The sequence below is a fragment of the Zootoca vivipara genome, chromosome 14 (assembly GCF_965207765.1).
Source record: "Zootoca vivipara chromosome 14, rZooViv2.hap1.1, whole genome shotgun sequence".
NCBI classification, from domain to species: Eukaryota; Metazoa; Chordata; class Lepidosauria; order Squamata; family Lacertidae; genus Zootoca; species Zootoca vivipara.
Genome location: NC_142597.1, coordinates 41,409,311 through 41,428,046, shown reverse-complemented (window position 1 = coordinate 41,428,046; position 18,736 = coordinate 41,409,311). Strand labels below are relative to the sequence as shown.

At 47.1% G+C, this 18,736-nt stretch overlaps 1 protein-coding gene and 1 long non-coding RNA gene across 27 annotated transcripts in view; one reads left to right on the top strand and one right to left on the bottom strand.

Annotated features, from left to right (window-relative positions):
- Positions 1-385: 385 nt before the first annotated feature.
- BCAS3 (BCAS3 microtubule associated cell migration factor) overlaps positions 386-18,736 on the bottom strand; it is a 454,932-nt gene continuing 436,581 nt past the window's right edge. For 17 of the 24 annotated variants that reach the window (XM_088657504.1, XM_088657510.1, XM_035139557.3 and 14 more), the window contains one exon: positions 386-1,501. In XM_088657504.1, coding sequence (XP_088513630.1) covers positions 1,353-1,501 — 149 coding nt within the window. In that variant the 3' untranslated portion in view covers positions 386-1,352. Of the gene's footprint in view, positions 1,543-5,203; positions 5,295-18,736 lie in introns of all 24 variants that reach the window. The other 7 variants (XM_088657501.1, XM_088657502.1, XM_088657503.1 and 4 more) reach the window with 2 other exon arrangements.
- Positions 1,841-8,659, top strand: LOC148683586 (uncharacterized). 3 transcript variants are annotated; one of them, XR_015946948.1, is made up of 4 exons: positions 2,301-2,415; positions 2,507-2,624; positions 7,188-7,739; positions 8,455-8,659. It is a non-coding gene; the product is annotated as an uncharacterized LOC148683586 (long non-coding RNA). The 3 variants fall into 3 exon arrangements; XR_015946950.1 differs by lacking the exons at positions 2,301-2,415; positions 7,188-7,739; positions 8,455-8,659 and adding exons at positions 1,841-1,958; positions 4,252-4,361; XR_015946949.1 differs by lacking the exons at positions 2,301-2,415; positions 2,507-2,624 and having other exon boundaries at positions 5,935-7,739.

Genomic DNA, 18,736 nt, shown 5'->3' with positions numbered 1-18,736 from the left:
ATGAATGATTCTGGCCCCAAGATGGCAACTAGGCATTCTGTTTTAGCGACTGTAAACCTGGTGCCTAGCTTATATATCTGAGTTTCTAACACTGGGCAGTTGGCCGTGACTAGGGATGCTGTGCCACAGGTGGCACAGAGCTGGAAGCGGAAGGGCTGTAACTCTGGGACAGAGCATCTGCCTTGCATGTAGAAGTTCCCAGGCTCAATCCCTGGCAGCCTCTCCAGGGAGGGCTGGGAAAGGCTTCCTGCTGCTAGTTGTGTGGACAGTGCTGGGCTAGATGCACCAATGATCTGACTGTATAAAGCAACCTTATAGATTATTTGTAGCCCACAGCCTCCACCGACACCACCAAAATGACCTCGGCACAAAAATATAAACAAGATCCTTTCACCACAGAGATTTATTTAAGATCACATGCATTTTTGGATAAGATAAAAGGAGTTCCAAGGAACAATGTTATAATAGTTCAACAAGAAGGATTTCCCACTGGAGTTAATCAGATGAAGTACGTTTCTAAAATACATGGAATCATCAGAGATCATCCTTCCCAAGGACAAAAGAAAAGAGAAGATACTTCCTTTGCTTGTAATACTCCTGGTATCAATTTAAAATCTTGCCGGGGAGGAGGGATGAAGAAAGAAGATCAGTATTGCAAAGAAAGCAGTGTCCCCTTTGGAGCTCGTCCTCCAATATGTCCCCTTCCAGTAATCAATCTGTCACTGTTTCATACATTTGCAAAGTGTTGCATGCTGACAGCCTCAATTTATATGGGCCTCATTCTTCAGAATTATGACGCCATTTCCCAAATAGGGGTAGCAGCTTTAATTGTTACAGAATGAAGGTTAGCAGTGAATTCGGGTTTAGAGACGAGAGTCTCCTTTTGCCAAGGGTAGGTAACCCTGTGGCTCTCTGGACGTTGCCGGACTACAACTCCCATCATCCCTGATCACTGACTATGCTGGCTGGGGCAGATGGAAGTTAAAGTCCCACAACAACTGCTGGGCCACAGATGTTTCCCTCATCTGAGGTTTACGGATGATTCGCGGAGTGGGGAAGCAGATTATGGTTACAAGAACATAAAAGTTGCTTAAAATACTTATTTGAAACAGCCATTTCCCTGTACTAGAAAAGCCATTAGGATGAAAAGAGGAGAGTCTCTGTTTATATATTGCACGGTGCAGCAAATCAGAAATTTGTTCATATAGTTCTGGAAGTGTGGAAAGCGGACGTGGTGTTGGTTAGGGTGACAAGAACCACCCAGCATCGGAGCCAGCCACTGGGGTGAGCGCACATCAAGTCATTGGCCTGCAGGATCATTGTTATTTTGTTTCAGGAACGCTGGGAGTTGTTTACGGGAAGCCTGTCGGGAAGAGGCTCAATGGCTGGCTCTCGTTGGTTGGGAGAGGAGATCGGTATCCGTCGAAGGTGCGTGGAATGCTTCCGCTGGTGGAGCCTGAGCTATTGCTGAGCGTCTCGATGCTTCCTTCTCGCTGTAGCTCTGTAGTGGGGAGAGAAAAGGAGGCACCACTCTGGTCAGTGCTTCAGGTAAAAAAAAAAGAAAAAAAGGACAGACATTAGAAGGCCAGGGGGGGGGGCTTACAAGGGTGTGTTTAACTGTATGGTTGGGCTTGGTTTACATTCACCCGTCTGGGGTACAAGGTAGCTTTGTATGTGGTGTGTCCCCCCCATTTTAGGAGATATGAATAACTTCAAACACTCCCTCCCCCCGGCCACCTCTCATGGCCAGTCCAGGTTTATTTATACATTCGTTACATTTATATTCCTCCAAGGAGTTCAAGTGTGCATGGTTCTCCCTTCTCTGTTTTATTCCTACAAAAGCTGAAGAAGCCAGAGACCATCTTGGCTGTGAGTCCTAGGAGATCTGCTCCCTACCTTGCAGGCCTTTTCCACCTGGTGTGAGAGGGTGGGGCCCGGACTGACTCCAGCTACAAAAGGTGAGGTTGCTGAATAAACTCTTAGGCCGGGGTGTTTGGGTTTCTTTGTTGAGCACTGCTGTTTTTTTTGTATTTTTATTTTAGATTTTGTTGTGATTGACTACTTTTGCTATGTTGTGGTTATGTATTTGTTTCATGTTGTAAGCCGCCTTGAGCATGGTTTGAACTGTGGAAAGGCAGTGTACAGTTAAAATTATGCATGCATGTATGTGTATCCTTATTCTCTCATGAGTTCAGAGATTGCAAAACTGCAGTGTAGCTCTGCAATGAGTAGCATATTCCGCACTAATGCTAGTCTTATCCTGTCTGATTTGGCTCCTTTTATCTTCCCCTCATGCACAGCTGGCTCTGGTTAAACATCTCGCGTCACTCCACGGGTCGCCGTCAGCAGGGAGACGGAATGTGGGCAACAGCTCCGCCCAAACATTGCTTTTTTGGCTTCTGAACTCCTTACAAGGTTCCCTGTCTCTTCCTTTAAAGAAAAAAAAAACCCAACAACCTAGTATTGATTTTCATGCCAATGTTGCATTTTTTTTCTTTTTTAACAGAAAGAAGAAAAAAGCAAGGTTGGGAACAGGGAAGCAGATGTTAATATTTGCTGAATCCTGGTTGTCTGTGAAGATGGAACAGTGACCTGCTTGCCAAAGTAGAGAGAAGCTCTTTGGGGTGAGGAAGAGGTGACCTGAGGGGCAGCGGAAGCTGGTCCATTAGGGCAAATGGGGCAGTGCCCCTTCAACCTCAGCCTGCCTCTTCTTCCTGCCTTCTTTCTTACAACCGGCCCAGGGGATGGCACTGGCTGAAACTTGCCTTAGTCTTGGTTTTGCCCTTCTATGGAGGGATGATTGGAGCCATGGTCTGAATATTTACCCAAAAACTGCTTCTCTGCCATTTCCAGCCACAACTTCTAGTCTTGCCGTCTGGGGCAAGAAAGAGCTATTTTTCTCCATCTGCTGTGTGGCAGCCCCTCCGATATTTGGAGCCTGCTGTTGTGTTCCCTCTTGTCCTTCTCTACACCAGGCTACCGATAAATAGGTCCACCTCTTCCAAATCATTTTTCTTCTTGAGACCGCCCCCCCCATTCTCTTGGTCCCTCCTCCTTTGGGCACACTCACCAGTGCCCTTGTTAAACTGTGCTGCCCAGAATGGGCATGGGACTCCTGATCCACCCATCCCAGCACTGAAGGTTCCAACAGTGCCCCACCTACATGTCAGGGCTAGAGCACCTGTAACCCCCCAGACATTGTTGGACATTGACTCCCACTGGCCCTAGACAGCATGGCCAATGGTCAGGCTCTCACAGGATGTTGTGATGGCCACCAACTTGGATAGCTTTGAAAAAGCGGGTTAGACAAATTCATGATGGATAGGACTATCAGTGTCTGCTAGCCATTATAGCTGTATACTACCTCCAGTGTCAGAGGCGATACCGGTTGCTGAGAATCACAAGGGGGAGGGTTGCTGTTGCATTCTGGTTCTGCTTGAGGGCTTCCCATTGGGGCACTTGGTTGGCCATTGTGAGAACAGGATGGTGGACTAGATGGGCCTTTGGCCTGATCCAGCTGCAGGCTATGTTCTAATGATGGGAGCTGTAGTCCAGCAACATCTGGAGGGCAGCAGGTTTCCCGCCAGTAATCCAGGAAGCTCACAAGTTGTGATAGCCACCATCTGCTGGGAATCCTCAGAAGCAGCTTCCCATCTTTCTGCCCTCCTTATTCCAGCATTGTGTGTCAGGCAGCCTCTTGTGTTGAGGATCCCTCCACTTTTGCCCTGGCTAAGTACCCTTTGCCTTTCCTATTCAACAGCTGGTGTGCATGCCTCTCCATCAACCTCTTTTGACCTGTTTCCTCCCACAGTAGATGACAAGCTTAATTCCCCGCCCCCAGTAGGTATTTTTGGCACAGGCAGATCAATACCAAGAGCTCTTAGTAACTGCCACGGGACACCCAACCAAAGCAAGAAAGCGTGAAAAAGAGACATTTAGAGAGAAAGAGAGAGAGAGAACAACCATCCCACCTTCACTTTCAAGGTGAGAATGATTGTGAACCGCAGCACCAGCACAGTGGAAGCCTCATCACCCCAAGAGCAACTAGTTAAGCAGTCGGCGCAGCAGAAGTTTGACATGCTTGAAACAAATATTGGGGGGAAACACAAGGAACAGTCAAGGAGGCAGGAAGTTGAATATTCTGAGCAGGCAGTTAAAGAAAGCTAAGTGCAAATATATATGTGTGAATAGTTCCCACAATAAATTTTCTCTAGTCAAAATTCATTGCACCTGACTCTAAATTCTCACTAGGTGAAATCAGCCGACAAATCACGATGGACTATCCTACCGCATAATGAGATGGGAATGAGGCAGGAGAGTCCCAGGGCAGCAGACTGGACTGTACCACTTTTTACTGGCAGGTGGGAGAATCATGTTTGTGAGTAACAGCAGCACATCTGCTGCTATGATAGGCAGGGAGAGTTTGGGTGGTGGTGGTGGTGGTGGTACCAAGACCCTCCAGGGATTTGGGGTTGGTCTAGGACCCAGGGAGGCACAGGTTGAGCTCCTCAGTCTGCCATGAAGCTCACTGGGTGACGTGGAGTTAATTACTGTCTTTCTCAGCCTAGCTACAAATTCTGGAATCTGTTCTCACAGGATGGCTTTGAAAGGATATTAAGAGAAGGCTGAAAGAGAAGGCTATTGATGAGAGATCATCATGAGAGGTCTGCTATAGAGGGGCTGCTTTCCCTCCTGGGGAACATTCTGGGGGCCACTTGCCAGTAATTGGTGAGGCCTGAGGCAAACGTGGCTGGATCCGTAACTGTGACACTTATTTTTCACAGCAGGCTACATTCCAGCCATGCTAAAGCCAGAGGTTTTACACCCTACCATGCTGTCCCCCTTTAAAGAACAGGAGAGACCAGTGCCAATCACCATGCGCCTATCACACGCCTTGCATGTGCAGTAATTACATTGCAGCCCTGAACATATTCCAAAAGTTGGACTACCAGAAGCCCATAGGACCCTCAGAACCGAAAAGAGACGGGGGAGGAGAAAGAGAGAGCGGTTGAAGAGATTGGGAATATCCGCCTGGAGTCGTTCTGGGTACAGCGGAACTTGCCTGCATCACCTCTCTGGAAATTATTGAAGTGGGATGGCGATACTTACCTTACTTTGATGGGCATCCTTTGACTTGGTGGATGGAAGAGAGCACTGGATGTGGCTGGATGTTTGCGTTTTTGTTTTAAAAAACAGGAATTACCTTCTCAACCTTACAGGTGGTCCTGCTACTTTTGGGCTGAGGTGTTTGGGAGTGGTTGCATTTGGATGCGGCGATGGTTGCAGTGCCTGTTCTGTGGATAAACAGAGTGCTGTGTTCATTTGGAGGGGGGACTATGACATTTTTTCTAAAGAAACCCCAAAGCAGTAAAGAATCAAAACTGGATGTTTGGAGAAGGTGAAGCTTGCCGCAAGTTTGGAGATTTGGTTATTTGTCATTAAGGAGTGGGGCTTGGAGTTTGCTCTGTGATAAATAAATATTTGCAGCCCCAATAATTGCTGGTGTGGTATAGCGGTGTGTCAGACTCGTCCAGGGGTGACCAACCTTTTTGGATTACTGGGCACATTTTGAATTTTGAGGGAGCGCCGAGGATGCCGCTCACAAAATGGTTGCCACAGAGAGCATGGCATAACACAAAATTAGAGAGACAACAATCCCCGACAACCTTATGCTTATCATGGAAGGTCAGCTGTGCCTGTTGGTCCTGATTATAGAGTCGTACACATGAATGCAGTTGCTGTCAAATAACAGGGAGCATTCCTCAGTGCCAGGGAAAATGTACAAGTTACATCATTCTCCTTTTACAAAAATTGCTTGACATTTTTAAAATGAAAGCTCAGAGTCTGGGGCAACTGGGTTGGTGACCTCTGGGTTGGTGACCCAGCCTACAAAGACTGGTGTTCAAATCCTCACTCAACTATTGGAGCTCCCTGGGCGACATTGGGCTAGTCACTGTCTCTCAGTTTGACCTACCTACAGGGTTGTTGTAAGGATAAAATGGGGAGTTGGGGAGCACCAGGTGTACCAGCTTGAGTAAGCACCTTAGAAGAAAGATGGGCTTTAACAGCAGCAACAGCAACATTAATAATGTTTTAGGCATTTATAGCCCCCTTTTAAAGCACTTCATCTAGGCTAGGGGGTAGGGAAGCTTTTTCAGCCTGAGGGTCACATTCCTTTCTGGGCAGCTACCCAGAGTTCACATGCCATTGGTGGATGGTGCCAGTTGCAAAAGTGGGTGGAGCGATGAGTAAATTTTACAGCGGGTTAATTTCTACGCATGCTCCTCTCTCGATCCTCCACCCAGGCAAGCAAGGGGCATTAATAGAGTTAAAATACACATCTCAGCCAGGCAAAGAAACACAGAGAGGGTGCAGGAGGGCTAGTGAGGGATGTGGCTTGCAGAGATTTTGTGGGGTATGGGGAGAGTCTCGAGGGCCAGACAGAAAGGCTTGGAGGACCACGTTTGGTTTCTGGACCTGAAGCTCATTGGTGGTGTTGAGGAGACCAGGTTGGGGAAGATTGGTAGAAAATACATAGCTGGATAAGTGGTCTGACATGGTATAAGGCCAGGGACGAGGGACCTGTGACTCTCCAGATGTTCTCAGACTCCATTCTCAATGGCCAGCAATTAGGGATTATCATTGTTTTACCAATTTATATGACAGTTGCAGTCCAGCAAAATCCGTAGGGCCAGAAATTCTGCATCCCTGTACTAAGCCAACCCCTGTGTCCTTGCATTAGTCTTCCTGGGTAAGCGGAGAAAAAAACTTAATTTGGCGGCTAGGACAAAGTCTGAGAACAGCTGGATATAACGAATTTTCATTCGCCTTTGCTTTTAGGATCTTCTTGGAACATGGAGCTGCCATCAGTCATTATCTTTTGTCTGACTTAGACCCAGAGCCATCAAAGGACTCCACGGAAATCTTAAAAGGAAAGAAGGTCCCGGCTGGCTTTGCTTAAACCTGAAACCATTTTTATACGGGACATTAATCCGGGGCCTGCTCAGAAACTCTATGTAGTCCTCCGTTGCCTGGAACACTCATAAATTGTTCTGCCTCTCTCCCCTTTCTCCCCCCCCCCCTTTCCGTCTTTCTCTCTCTCTTTCTCTCTCTCTCAATTGTGGAATCTGCTCTCTGGTGTATTAGCCCTCCTAATGGTTTTTCCTTTCTCTCGCTTTCCCTGACAGAAGGAATTGCTGAGCAGAAGATTCAAGAAATATCCTACTTGGTAACGAAGAGGGAGGATACTGGGGGGTGGGGAGAAAGGGATTTGCTCCAAAAGCTGTTCTGTCCCTCTCTGTGCCGCCCGCCCTGCCAGGGTTGCACCATTTCCTGCAGAGACGCAGGGTGGACGAAATGATACAATGACAGTCGGGGCCGATGTGTTGGCGGCAGGGGAAGCAGAGCGGCGGCAGGCACAACTTCGGATCCCAGGATTCTCCTTCCTCCTCTCCACCTGTCACAACGCATTAGGCTCAAGCGTGCCCAGCTTGCCGAAGGAGTGACCCCAGACTGAATGGGAGAGCGCTGGTGGAAAGAACTAATTGTAGCCTCGTTTTCACACGTCAGTCACTTTTCACAGCGCTGGGCTTTCTGAAGCTCGACTAATATTCCCCCCCCCTTCAAATCCCTGTGCTGAATTACGCTGAGATGCACCCTGATGATGGCATTTCTAAAAGGAACAAGACCTCCAATGGTGGCAGGAGTGGGGACAATGGGAAGTGGCGCCTGCTGGCCTGGTAAGTTTATCCACCCGTCCACCCTGCTCTTCCTAGAAGTTCAGGCACCGTTCAGGTCATTCATTCGAGTTATTTACTGCCCCTTGTACAAGCCTTAGGGTGGCTTATGACTAAATCAGATAAGATTAAAAGAATACATGTGTGAACCCCCCCCTAAATTAACAACACAACTCAAAGCAAACCACCAAACTGCAATTTACTCATCTAACTAAGCCATTTGTCCAATCAGGTTTCCTGAAAATTCCAGCTGAAAAGTGTGTCTTAACCAGCCACCTTAAACTTTGAAGAGGTGGGGCCAGGCATACCTCAGTAGGGAAGTGAGTTTCACAGGCAAGGAACCACCACTGAAAAGTCCCTTCCTTGGAGCCCTAAACCATGCTTGCTTCAGTGTAAGGACAGCCAAGAGGGCCTCATTTCTCAATGCACTGGCAGGTTGATATGAGATTATGGGAGGAAAGGTTCAGGGGAATCTTTAAGGAAATGCATAACTCCCTGATTTCTGCCCCTCCCTGTGATTTTAGACAAGTTATGTCTCTCCTATAGCCTTCTAAAACATTAATTGAAGAAGCCAAGGCACCATCTGACCCCCCTCTTACTCAGATACTTAGCTCAGGGTAGAGTGAATGGATTCATCATCACAGCAGCCCTATATACAGAATACTTTGTTAAGCCCATCCACAAAGACTAAACTTTTAAATTTTCTCTCCTCCACAAGAGATGAGACTCTCGCAGAACACCAAAGGCTGCACCCAATGTCGAATCCTTCATTGGTTTGTCCACATGGGCACAATCACACAATTATGGGATGCACAAAAGCCCACATGAATACTGAAGCAAGGAGCAGGTTTGTCATCAAATTTTGGCTGACTTGTATCTCAAATACAACATTTAAAAAACATTTTGCACACCACTGAGTATCAGTGCTCCGTTAAGATAAATGAGCCATGTATGGAGAAGCAAGGAAGCCATACAGTTTGACAGATATCCAAATAGACCACAACAGGGATTTCAGATGAGAGAGTTTTCCACCCAACCCCCTTCCTTTGACAAAAATAGATTTAGTTTAGGATTTATTTATTTTTTAAAGGCTTTTGTGGTTCCCCCCCCCTTTTTGTTAAAGAGCACTGATGACTTGGTCTGTCAAAGCTTTAGTCTTCAGCCCTTTGGAACTTCTCCAAGTTTGACTCGGCACAATTTCTGGAAGGTTAAAAGTACACTAGATAAAGGAGCAAGTGTTTTAGAGAAACAATTCCCTCCACAATAGGCACGACAATCCCATTTATGTCGCTGTGTGCTTTAGGGGAAAGGGAGTTATTTCCTGCTTCCTGGCGTTTTACATCGCACATCTCTTTGCACAACCAGCAGAACCCTTTAACGCGGGCGATATCAGACCTGGAGGAAAATGCAGCCCACTATGTGGCCCTCAAGACCCTCCCTGGACCCCATCCCAGCCCTGCTCCATGCCCTCCTTGAGAGTTTCTGCCTGATGGCCTGAGTCCTTGGACTGGGATCAGGCCTGGTGTTTGCATGGCTGGAATGTAACCTGTACAAAGTACAACTCACATTGGTTGCTCTGGCCACTTTTGCTACTAACCTGTGTCCCCCACCTGCACGTTACCCTTGAGTCGGCCACTGGGCTGACAAAGGTTCCTCACCCCCTGCCTTGAAGATCTAAACCAGAAATGGGAATCTGTGGCCCTTCAACTGCCATAACCCCTAGGCAGTACATCCCATGGGTGCAGTGGCCCAACTACCTCTCAGGACCACAGGTTTGCCATTCCTGCCCATAACAGTTGGGAAGCAGGGCCTCTCAGGGACTATTTCCTCTCTTTTAAGATCTCCAGTCTGCTTTGAGATCCTTGCGATTCTGCTGCTGAAAGATGTTGGGAATAAGAAAATATCCTTTCAATGGGAGTGTTATGGAACAGCCCCCCCCCCCCCCCGGCGAGGTGTGTTTTCCCCATACCTCATTGCCTGCTTTTAAGCAACTACTTAAGACAGTGTAATTTCAGCTTCTCACGGGATTAAGTGATGCATATACGGGCACACATACCCGTGCCAGTATATCAATGCAAGAAATAAATAACAATGAAAAGTTAAGTAATATTATTGTTAATAATTTATAAATTAGTTCTGGGCAAGACTTGATCACTTGTGATCCTTTGAAAACTCCACTGCTGCCAACCTAAAAAAGTGTTCTGGCAAGCAGAAGTACATTATAGAAACATCAGATGGAGCCCCGCTGGATCCGGCCAAAGGCCCATCTAGTCCAGTATCCTGTTCTCCCAGTGGTCAATCAGATGCTTATGGAAATCTCACAAAGCAGGACCTGAGCACAAGAGCACACCCCAGCATGTGACTTCCAGCATCTGGCATTCGGAGGCATACTGCCTCCCACTGTGTCTTTACTGCTGTGTCAACCCAACTGTCTAGGGAAAACAGGAGAAAAGCTGGCTTAGAGGTACAAAGTTCCTAAATCAGGCAATTACATCATGGTCTGAGCTTCATTTGACCAATATGCTGACTAAGGGATTTCAGACACACTTTAACCTCAAAATTTTAGCAACTCCTTTCATGTGTAAGACCTGGTCTCCCTCTCCTCCCGCCCTTTTCCAATTTTGAGGTTATTTGTGTTTCTGGATCCTTTAATGAACATCTACTTTTAGCAAGTAAAACATGGAGAGTAAGTTACCTACTGGAAAATGCTAATGGGAGCAGAAGCCCAACAATGACACTATCAGCCTGACCGAGGGGTAAACCCCCAAGACTGGACCATTTCAGGCTGTGTGTGGCAAAGAATGTCATGTTTTTATAGCATCAGTGATGGGAACCTCAGGTCTGGGTGGTGAGAGTGACTCCCCTCTCTGGTCTCACTATCTTGCCCAGGCCAAGCCAAGTGAATGAAGAAATGTGGTCCGTGGGCTGTAAAGCCTTTCCCCATTTTATAAGCTTTACCACTTTAAAAAAAATCCCTTACATGTAGCAATTAAATAAAGGAGAGGGCCTTTTCCATGTGCTCTTTTTATAAATGCAGAGGTTTTTTTTTAAGGGGCAGACTGATGTAGTTGAGACTGCTCATGTTTGAGCCCTTCCAGGCCTTGGAAAAATGAGGTCTCTTCAAGTGGCGGGGAGCAGGACCCCATAGCAGAGCTCCATATAGACTGAAGGGCCACTGAATCTGGACCGTTCCGCTCAGGGCTACAGGTCCCCACATCAGTGGCCTGGATGCCTGACCATCTCAGACTCTCGTCCCACAGAGCAGAGATGAGTCAGGCAGCAGCTTAGGTCCAGCTAGCTTTATGTGAGGTTCCTCAGGAGGAGGAGGAAGTGTATGGAAGCACATGCCTGGATCAGGGCCTGGCAGACAGCCAGGAAGGGAATGGAGCCCTAAACTCCCAATATAAACTCTCTGCCCGAGCTACTTTTGCTGAAGCAAAAGCTCTCTGTTCCAAGCTCCAGCCTGCCTGAAGTGGGTTGGGTTGGGGGTGGCATGGTTGCCTGATGTTTCAAATACCCATCTGACACCCATCAAAAGGCCGTAGTGACTTGACACTCTGCAACCCCTTGAGGACACTGCCAGTCAAACAGCTGAACCACAGACCGTAACATACTCGCAAGCTGTGAAAAAACTGACCTTATGAGAAGCTTTGAGGAGTTAATGAAAAACCATGAACATTCCTTTCTCCGCATCCCATGTTTGAGCAATTAGATTCATTTTGAGAGCTGCCCAGGATCACAGAGCTGAGTTAACATCAGCAACCGTTAAAAACAGCCTCCTTTGCAAACAGCACCCCCCGCCACCCTGTAATTGATTTCCAAAGAAAAGAAGGTCATCCAATGGGAACAAATTTGGATTGCCTCCCTGCGCACTGTCCAGTGTGGTGGTCTCCGACTGATATCATCTAGGAAATGTGACAGAGGCGAAGGGCTGTAGCTTAGAGGCAGAACATCTGCTTTGCATGCATGAAGTCCCAGGTTCAATCCCCAACATTTCCAGGTAGGGCTGGGAATATCCCTTGTTTGAAACTCTGGAGAGGCACTGTAGACAATAGTGAGCTTAAAAGGAGCTGAAATGCCCTCATCCCCACACATTCAGGACTTGCGAAGGCACAAAAGTCAGCAGATATCATAGAGGGCCTTCAGGTCACACAATCTGCATACCCACTAAAACCTCCCGCCCTGAATCCTGGGAACTGCAGTTACATAGCTACAATTCCCAGTACCCTTACAAACTACAGTTCTCAAGATTATTTGAGGTGGTGGAGGAACATGTGCTTTTAATGTATGCTGGGGATGCAACCAGCCAGGAAGCTGGATGAGAACGTTATCATGCCTCTTAAAGCAGAAGAGGCAGGAAATGCCTGACCTTACCCAGTCACAAATAAGTCCAGTGCCTCCTAGTGCCTAAGCTGTAGAATGGCACCATCCGCACACACTTTTGCTCAGCCCTAAGTTTGTTTGTATTGGTTGGAAGGAAGAAATGCTTCTGTAAGGCAAGGAGAGGGGAGTACACATACAGAGAACCCAACTCTGGATGCCTCACATCTCGTGGCCTGCAAATTTTCAGTGAAGTCAAGCTATGCTGAGCCACTGCTAACTCCCCACAGAACAAAAGCGCTTAGAAAGCCATTATATGCAATAACTGTTAAATGATGAGACACTGTTTACTCAGATCGTCAGATAAATTCTCACTTGCAGGAGGTTGGCCTGGGTGTCCTGAGAGTCATCTGGTTTTTATTTGCAACGTAAAATGTAATTAGCAGCAGTAACACAAGCAGAAGAATCCAATAAAAGGGGGCTTTGCTCTTAACAGGTCCAAGAGTGACCATTCCCCCCCCCCATATATGCTAATGAGGAAAAGTATTATTTTTCATATACTCCTCCACCTGCGTGCAAAGGAGAGAGGACAAAATTTTTCAAAAATGGTAACATGACCTTTTTTGACTTGAGGTAAACACACACAAACCTCCAGAGAATCCTGGTAAGAATAAAATCTCAGCAAATCTGAGGAGCCTTGGCTAAGACGCCAACTCTGATGTCATTTTTGTTCCAAAGCAAAAACTAAGAATGAGCCTACCCATCCATTGGTGGGGACATAGCAGTTGATTATTTGGATGGCGGCCCCAAAATTTACACAGGAACATTGGAAGCTGACTTATGCGGAATCAGACCCCTGGTCCACGAAGGTCAGTATTGCTTACGCTGACAGACAGCAGCTATCTTGGATTTCAGACGGGCACATTCCCAGTCCTACATGTGTGGAATTGAAGTTGGGGCATCTGCATGCAAGAGAGATGCTCTGCCGCTGAGGTGTGGCTTTTCCCTGGACACCTCTGTGCTACTTGCCCCAGAGCTCTCTGACCCCTGTGAAGAAAGGTTACAACATCCGGAGCCGCCAACTTGGATGGCTTCAAAAGAGCACTAGATGAATGCATGGAGGACTGAACTGGCTATTGGGTATGATGGCTATGTTCCCCCTCCATTGCTGGAGGCAATATACCTCTGAATAGCAGTTGCTGGAAATCCTAAGTGGGGAGAGTACAGTTGTGCTCAGGTCCTGCTCATGGGTTTCCCATTGGGGCATCTGTGAGACCAGGATACTGGGCTAGAAGGGGTTTGGGCCTGATCCAACTGGGCTGTTATATTCAGTGCTGGCAGTGGACAGGTGGTCCCTTCATTCTGATTCAATCCAATTTCATCTCCTCTATGCTTTCCAATCTGTTCCCTTCCTCAAAGAGGGACGGCAAATCTAGAAATGGGATTCCACTCAGCTTTTATCGTCCATATCGATCCCTCTCCCGCCTTCTGGAGAGTGCAATGCTCTTGCCTCAGGTTATGTGGGTGTGTTGTGTGTGCCAGCAAGAGAAGGGTTAAGGAAATGTTTATCACAAGGCTGGCTTCAGAGTTGAAAGTAATGTGATCAGTAATGAATTTTGTGTTACATTAGGTTGTATAAATGGACAGACAAGCGCAGACACCAAGTGGCCAGGAGTCAGGGCTAATTTAATGAGGCTAAAATAGAGACAGCACCAATTAGACGCCGGGCCAGCTCAGTGCTCCTGCAGGGACTGCAAATGAATAGGTACAAATCAAATTACTGACTAATAGAAGCAGTACAAGAGAGGGCAGTCAATGCTAAATGCATTAGGGTCTTGTGACCTCTCTGCTCTGAACAACAGAATCCCAAATTTGACTTTAAAAATAAAATAAAAAGGGGGGTGGGGAGGGTGGAGAGAGAAAGAATAATAATAATCAAAGAAACTCTTGTTTGCTTAAACACACACACACACCAAGAGCAATGGTTGCAAACTGCTGGAAAATATTTAAACGCCGGCCATTTTGCGTGAGCAAGGAGTGTTTTCCCTGGGGAGCGAAAGATTTGTAAAGACTCCATCGAAGTTGGGTGTCCCTTTCCACAATCGCTGCGTAGTTCTATAGAAAGGGTGTCTGGGATTCCTGGGCACAGGAAAGTGAATGCCACAAGTTGCACTCAAGGGTGTACAGGGCTTGGCTACCGCAAATGCTTGGAAAATAGGAAGCATTGATTCCTGTGAATGTTGCAGAAGCAGAGAGCGATGGGCTGGAAGACGCCCAGCACAGGAGAATGGGCTGCACCAGAAAGCAGCTGTGCAGGAGCAAGCTAAGGAAGGATATTATGCAGCCCAACACCTTACTGGTTTGTTTTTATGATTGCTTCAGTGGATGTGATTTGAAGTGTACCTCCCCTTAACTATGGAAGGAAAGTGGCAGAGATGGGGGAGAAATTCAGTTAGTTTACATTTGCACATGAATCCATGTAATTCCTGAAAAAAATGTACAAACCGAACGTGGCTATTCCGTGCCCAGGAGTTAGGTGGGCAACCCAGGTTTGCTGTCTGGGAACATGAGTGGATTCCAACCCGTCACCAAGGACCCAACTGGCTTCTGTAACAACAAATGTTCATGCCCACCTCAGGCTGCTATAGCTGTTCCTGGATCAGAATAGCCTGATCCCAGGGCCTTAGTGGTGGTTCCCTGTTTGCAGAATGCCCTCCTTGGTGAGGCGCGTCTCCCTCCCTCATTATTAATATTCACATTTCCCTTCAGGTATTGCAGTCCTGAGGCACTTCAGGTTCCATAGCTCAAAACCAGCACTTTTAATTGAGCCTGTTAACTAATTGGCAGCCAGTGCAACCAGGCCAGGATGGGTGTAATAATATGCTCAAACCGTCTTGCCCTGGCGAGCAACCTGGCTGCTGAATTCTCCACTAGCTGAAGTTTCTGAAACGTCTTCAGAGGCAGCCCTACATACAACACATTGCAGCAATCTAACCAAGAGTTTGTTTAAAATGTTACTGTTTTTTAAAAAAATTGTGTACAGGTTTGCCATTTTGCTATTTACTGCCCTGGGCTCCTTTGGGGAGAAGTGACAAGAGAGAAATCTCATGAATAAATAAATGAATAGATATCCTTCCTCCATCTCTCTGAATTTTGCAAGGCGGGTCTCCAAGTTAAAAAAAAAAAGTGTGCGAAAAGCATATACAGTGGTACCTCGGTTTATGAACACAATTGGTTCCGGAAGTCTGTTCATAAACTGAAGTGTTCATAAACTGAAGCGAACTTTCCCATTGAAAGTAATGGAAAGTGGATTAATCCGTTCCAGACGGGTCCGCGGAGTACTCAACCTGAAGCGTACTTAACCCGAAGCATGGGTGTAATTGGTTCCGGAAGTCTGTTCATAAACTGAAGCGTTCATAAACTGAAGCAAACTTTCCCATTGAAAGTAATGGAAAGTGAATTAATCCGTTCCAGATGGGTCCGCGGCGTTTGTAAACTGAAAATTCGTAAACCGAGGTGTTCATAAACCAAGGTTCCACTGTATTAAGGGACAATGCAATGCTCAACTTGTCAGCTAAGAAACAATGGGGCTTAATTACAGGTGGGTGGGTATTAGGATGGCAGCCTAAGACTGTGTATGACTGTTCCTTGGAGAAGGACCACAGTGCAGTAGCTGAGCATCTTCTGTGCCTGCAGAAAGTCCCAGGTTCAGTCCCTGGCATCTCCAGGTTCTGTTGGAAACCCTGAAGAGCAGCTGGTAGTGAGTTTAGACAACTGAGCTACATGGACCAATGAGCCTGAATCTGCACATGGCTGGTCTAATCAGACCTTAATTCAGAACCATGAAGACTGAAAGACTGACTTTTTTTGAGGGGGGGGGGAAGAGCTACAGCTCCGTGGTAGAGCATCTCCTTTGCTTGCAGAAGGTGGCAGGTTGAATCCCCACCATCCCCAATTAAGGTTGGGAAAGAATCCCTGCCTGAAACCACAGAGAGCTGCTGCCAGTCAGTGTAGACAGTTCTGAGCAAGATGGACCAGGGGTCTAACTCAGTAAAAGACAGCTGCCTCTGTTCCTATATAAGTCCATTCCATCCTGAATCCAGAGTGGTCAGTTTAAATTTTTGTATTTCTATATTTCAGTATAGACCAACATTTCTCAACCGCTGTTCCGCGGCACACTAGTGTGCCGCGAGACGCTGGCTGGTGTGCAGCGACGTGCAGCGACGATAAAGGGCGATTTTGCAGCTGCAAACTCCACCTCCCTGGGCGTCCTATTTCTTCGCCCCTTCTAGTTTCCACAGACCAATCAGCTTTCATTATTTCCATTTTCCCCATGCCTCACGTGACAGGATCATCCCAGAATCCTTTAGCCAAGATGGCAGCCCCCAGCAGCTAATAGTGCCGCACGTGTGTCTCTTTTTTGGAAAATCGAGCAGACTTCAAGTAGCTACTTTTAAAATATTCAATCTCCATCATTCAAAAGGTATTTTGTTGCTAATTCACGGAGGCATGAAGACCAAATCGTCCTCTCACAAGTCCGAGAACACGCACAGGGTAAAATACGGGACGGCGGGGTCAGGTGGGGTGGATCAGAAACCCGGATCTTTTAAGAACTCGGCAGCGCTGACCTGCCAGAAAGCAATATTTGGCAAGTGTTTCTTACAGTCATAATTATAATATAGGGCGGCACAGAGTTAATTTTTTTAACTTTTTTAATGGTGGTGTGCCTCGTGATTTTTTTCACGGAACAAGTGTGCCGTGGCCCAAAAAAGGTTGAGAAACGCTGGTATAGACACACTTTTTTAAAAGCAAAGCAGATATTTAAATATGTATGCTATCCTAAGGCACACATTTCAAAATGTATTTTATCTGAACACCTGCATTTTCAAATGCATTTTGGTGCCCTTTTCAAGCTGAGACCTGTAGCACAAAATGCTGCAAAGCGCAAGATCAGAAGGAGAGTTTTGCACCAGCAGGTGCAGACTGGGGTATGTTTGCTTCAAGACGCAGAGCCAACGAAGCTTTCCTCCATCCCTGCCTCTTAATCTATGGTTGGATCAACTTCCCCTCTGGAAATATTTTTAGCGCCACTGTTGTCGTCTCTGGGCCAAGCTTAAAATGCAGATGGGGCTCTGGCGAGGCCCAGCTCCCTTGCTCAAAAGCGTGTGCATGTTTAACCTTCGACGGAAGTTTGGGAGAGGAAATGGCTCATCGAGCTGCCTACATTGGGAGCAAGCCGCCGTTCCTCCCCCACCAAGGAGGCTTAAAAATGGCCCGTCGCCAAGATTCCAGAGATTTGGAAGTCATTCCAGAGCAACAACAAAAACAAAAAAATGTAAAAATATTCAGTTGTTGGCAATGGTACTGTAGCAAGGAGTGACCGGTTTCCTTTCGGAAAGCTTACAGGGAGTCGTATTAAATACACGCTTCCTCACCTCGGCGCTGCAAAGGGACAAATAAAATGCGAAGCCAGCTTTTTTTTTTTTTTTTTTACTGTCTTGTATAAAAAAAGCTCTCTAATGGACTTTGCAGGATGAAAATAGTTTAGAGCTGGATGGTGGCAGGTACATGCATTCCTGCACTTCCAAGACGTAAAAGCAGACAAGGGGACGTGATGGAATGGGAGGGAGATGAAACAAGGGGCTACGGCAACCTCCAAATGAATGCCAAAAGCCCATTCGGAGGAAGAAGATGCTAACAGAGCGAAGCCAAAGTTAAAGACATTCAAAATACAGGCATCCGGACGCTGTAATTCCCAAGCTGTATGCCAGAGCACATGAGTCTGCCACAAGACATGCATCTGTAGAGTAAGAACAGCCTCTTGTAATCCATCTTAGAGAGGGTGCCTGCTGCCTCCCTGGATTTCATGCTCTCCCCGGACCAATCATTCCTCCTGTCAAGATGCCCCCCTGCATGATCCACTGCTCTGGCTCTGCAAGCTTCCCATCATGCTCTGCTGGGGGCAGGCAGTTCCAAAAGAAAAGGGAGACCCAGAGCAGAATTGTCTGCCCAGCGTCTCTGCACAAAGTCATGGCTCCAACCAAATCAGGGACATCAGGGCATAAATCGAACACTGCCAGAATTAAACCGCAGATGTGCCACTGGAAACAAAGCTGTAACATGGAGCACGAAACCATTTTGGCAAACAAAAAGGACTTTGCCTGGCACTGCAACGACATCCAATTCATTGCCAGGTAAGATTCTCCGGGAAGGGCATTTTGCCCTTAATGGGGAAGATGGCGGCAAAGAACCAGCATAATCTCTAAAACTGGTAGAGGGGAGCAGTTCCAGCTCCGGGACACCCTCTATGAGCCCCCATCCCTGGGTGAGTCTCCATATCTCCACCACTGTCTCCAGCACTTCCTCCTCTTTGATGAGGACACGGGTGGCGCTGTGGTCTAAACCACTGAGCCTCTTGGGCTTGCCGATTGGAAGGTCAGCAGTTTGAATCCCCGTGATGGAGTGAGCTCCTGCTGCTCTGTCCCAGCTCCTGCCAACCTAGCAGTTCGAAAGTACGCCAGTGCAAGTAGATAAATAGGTACTGCTGTGGCAGGAAGGTAAATGGTGTTTCCGTGCGCTGTCGTTTCTGTCACAGTGTTCCGTTGCGCCAGAAGCGGTTTAGTCATGCTGGGCACATGACCCGGAAAGCTGTCTGTGGACAAACGCCAGCTCCCTTGGTC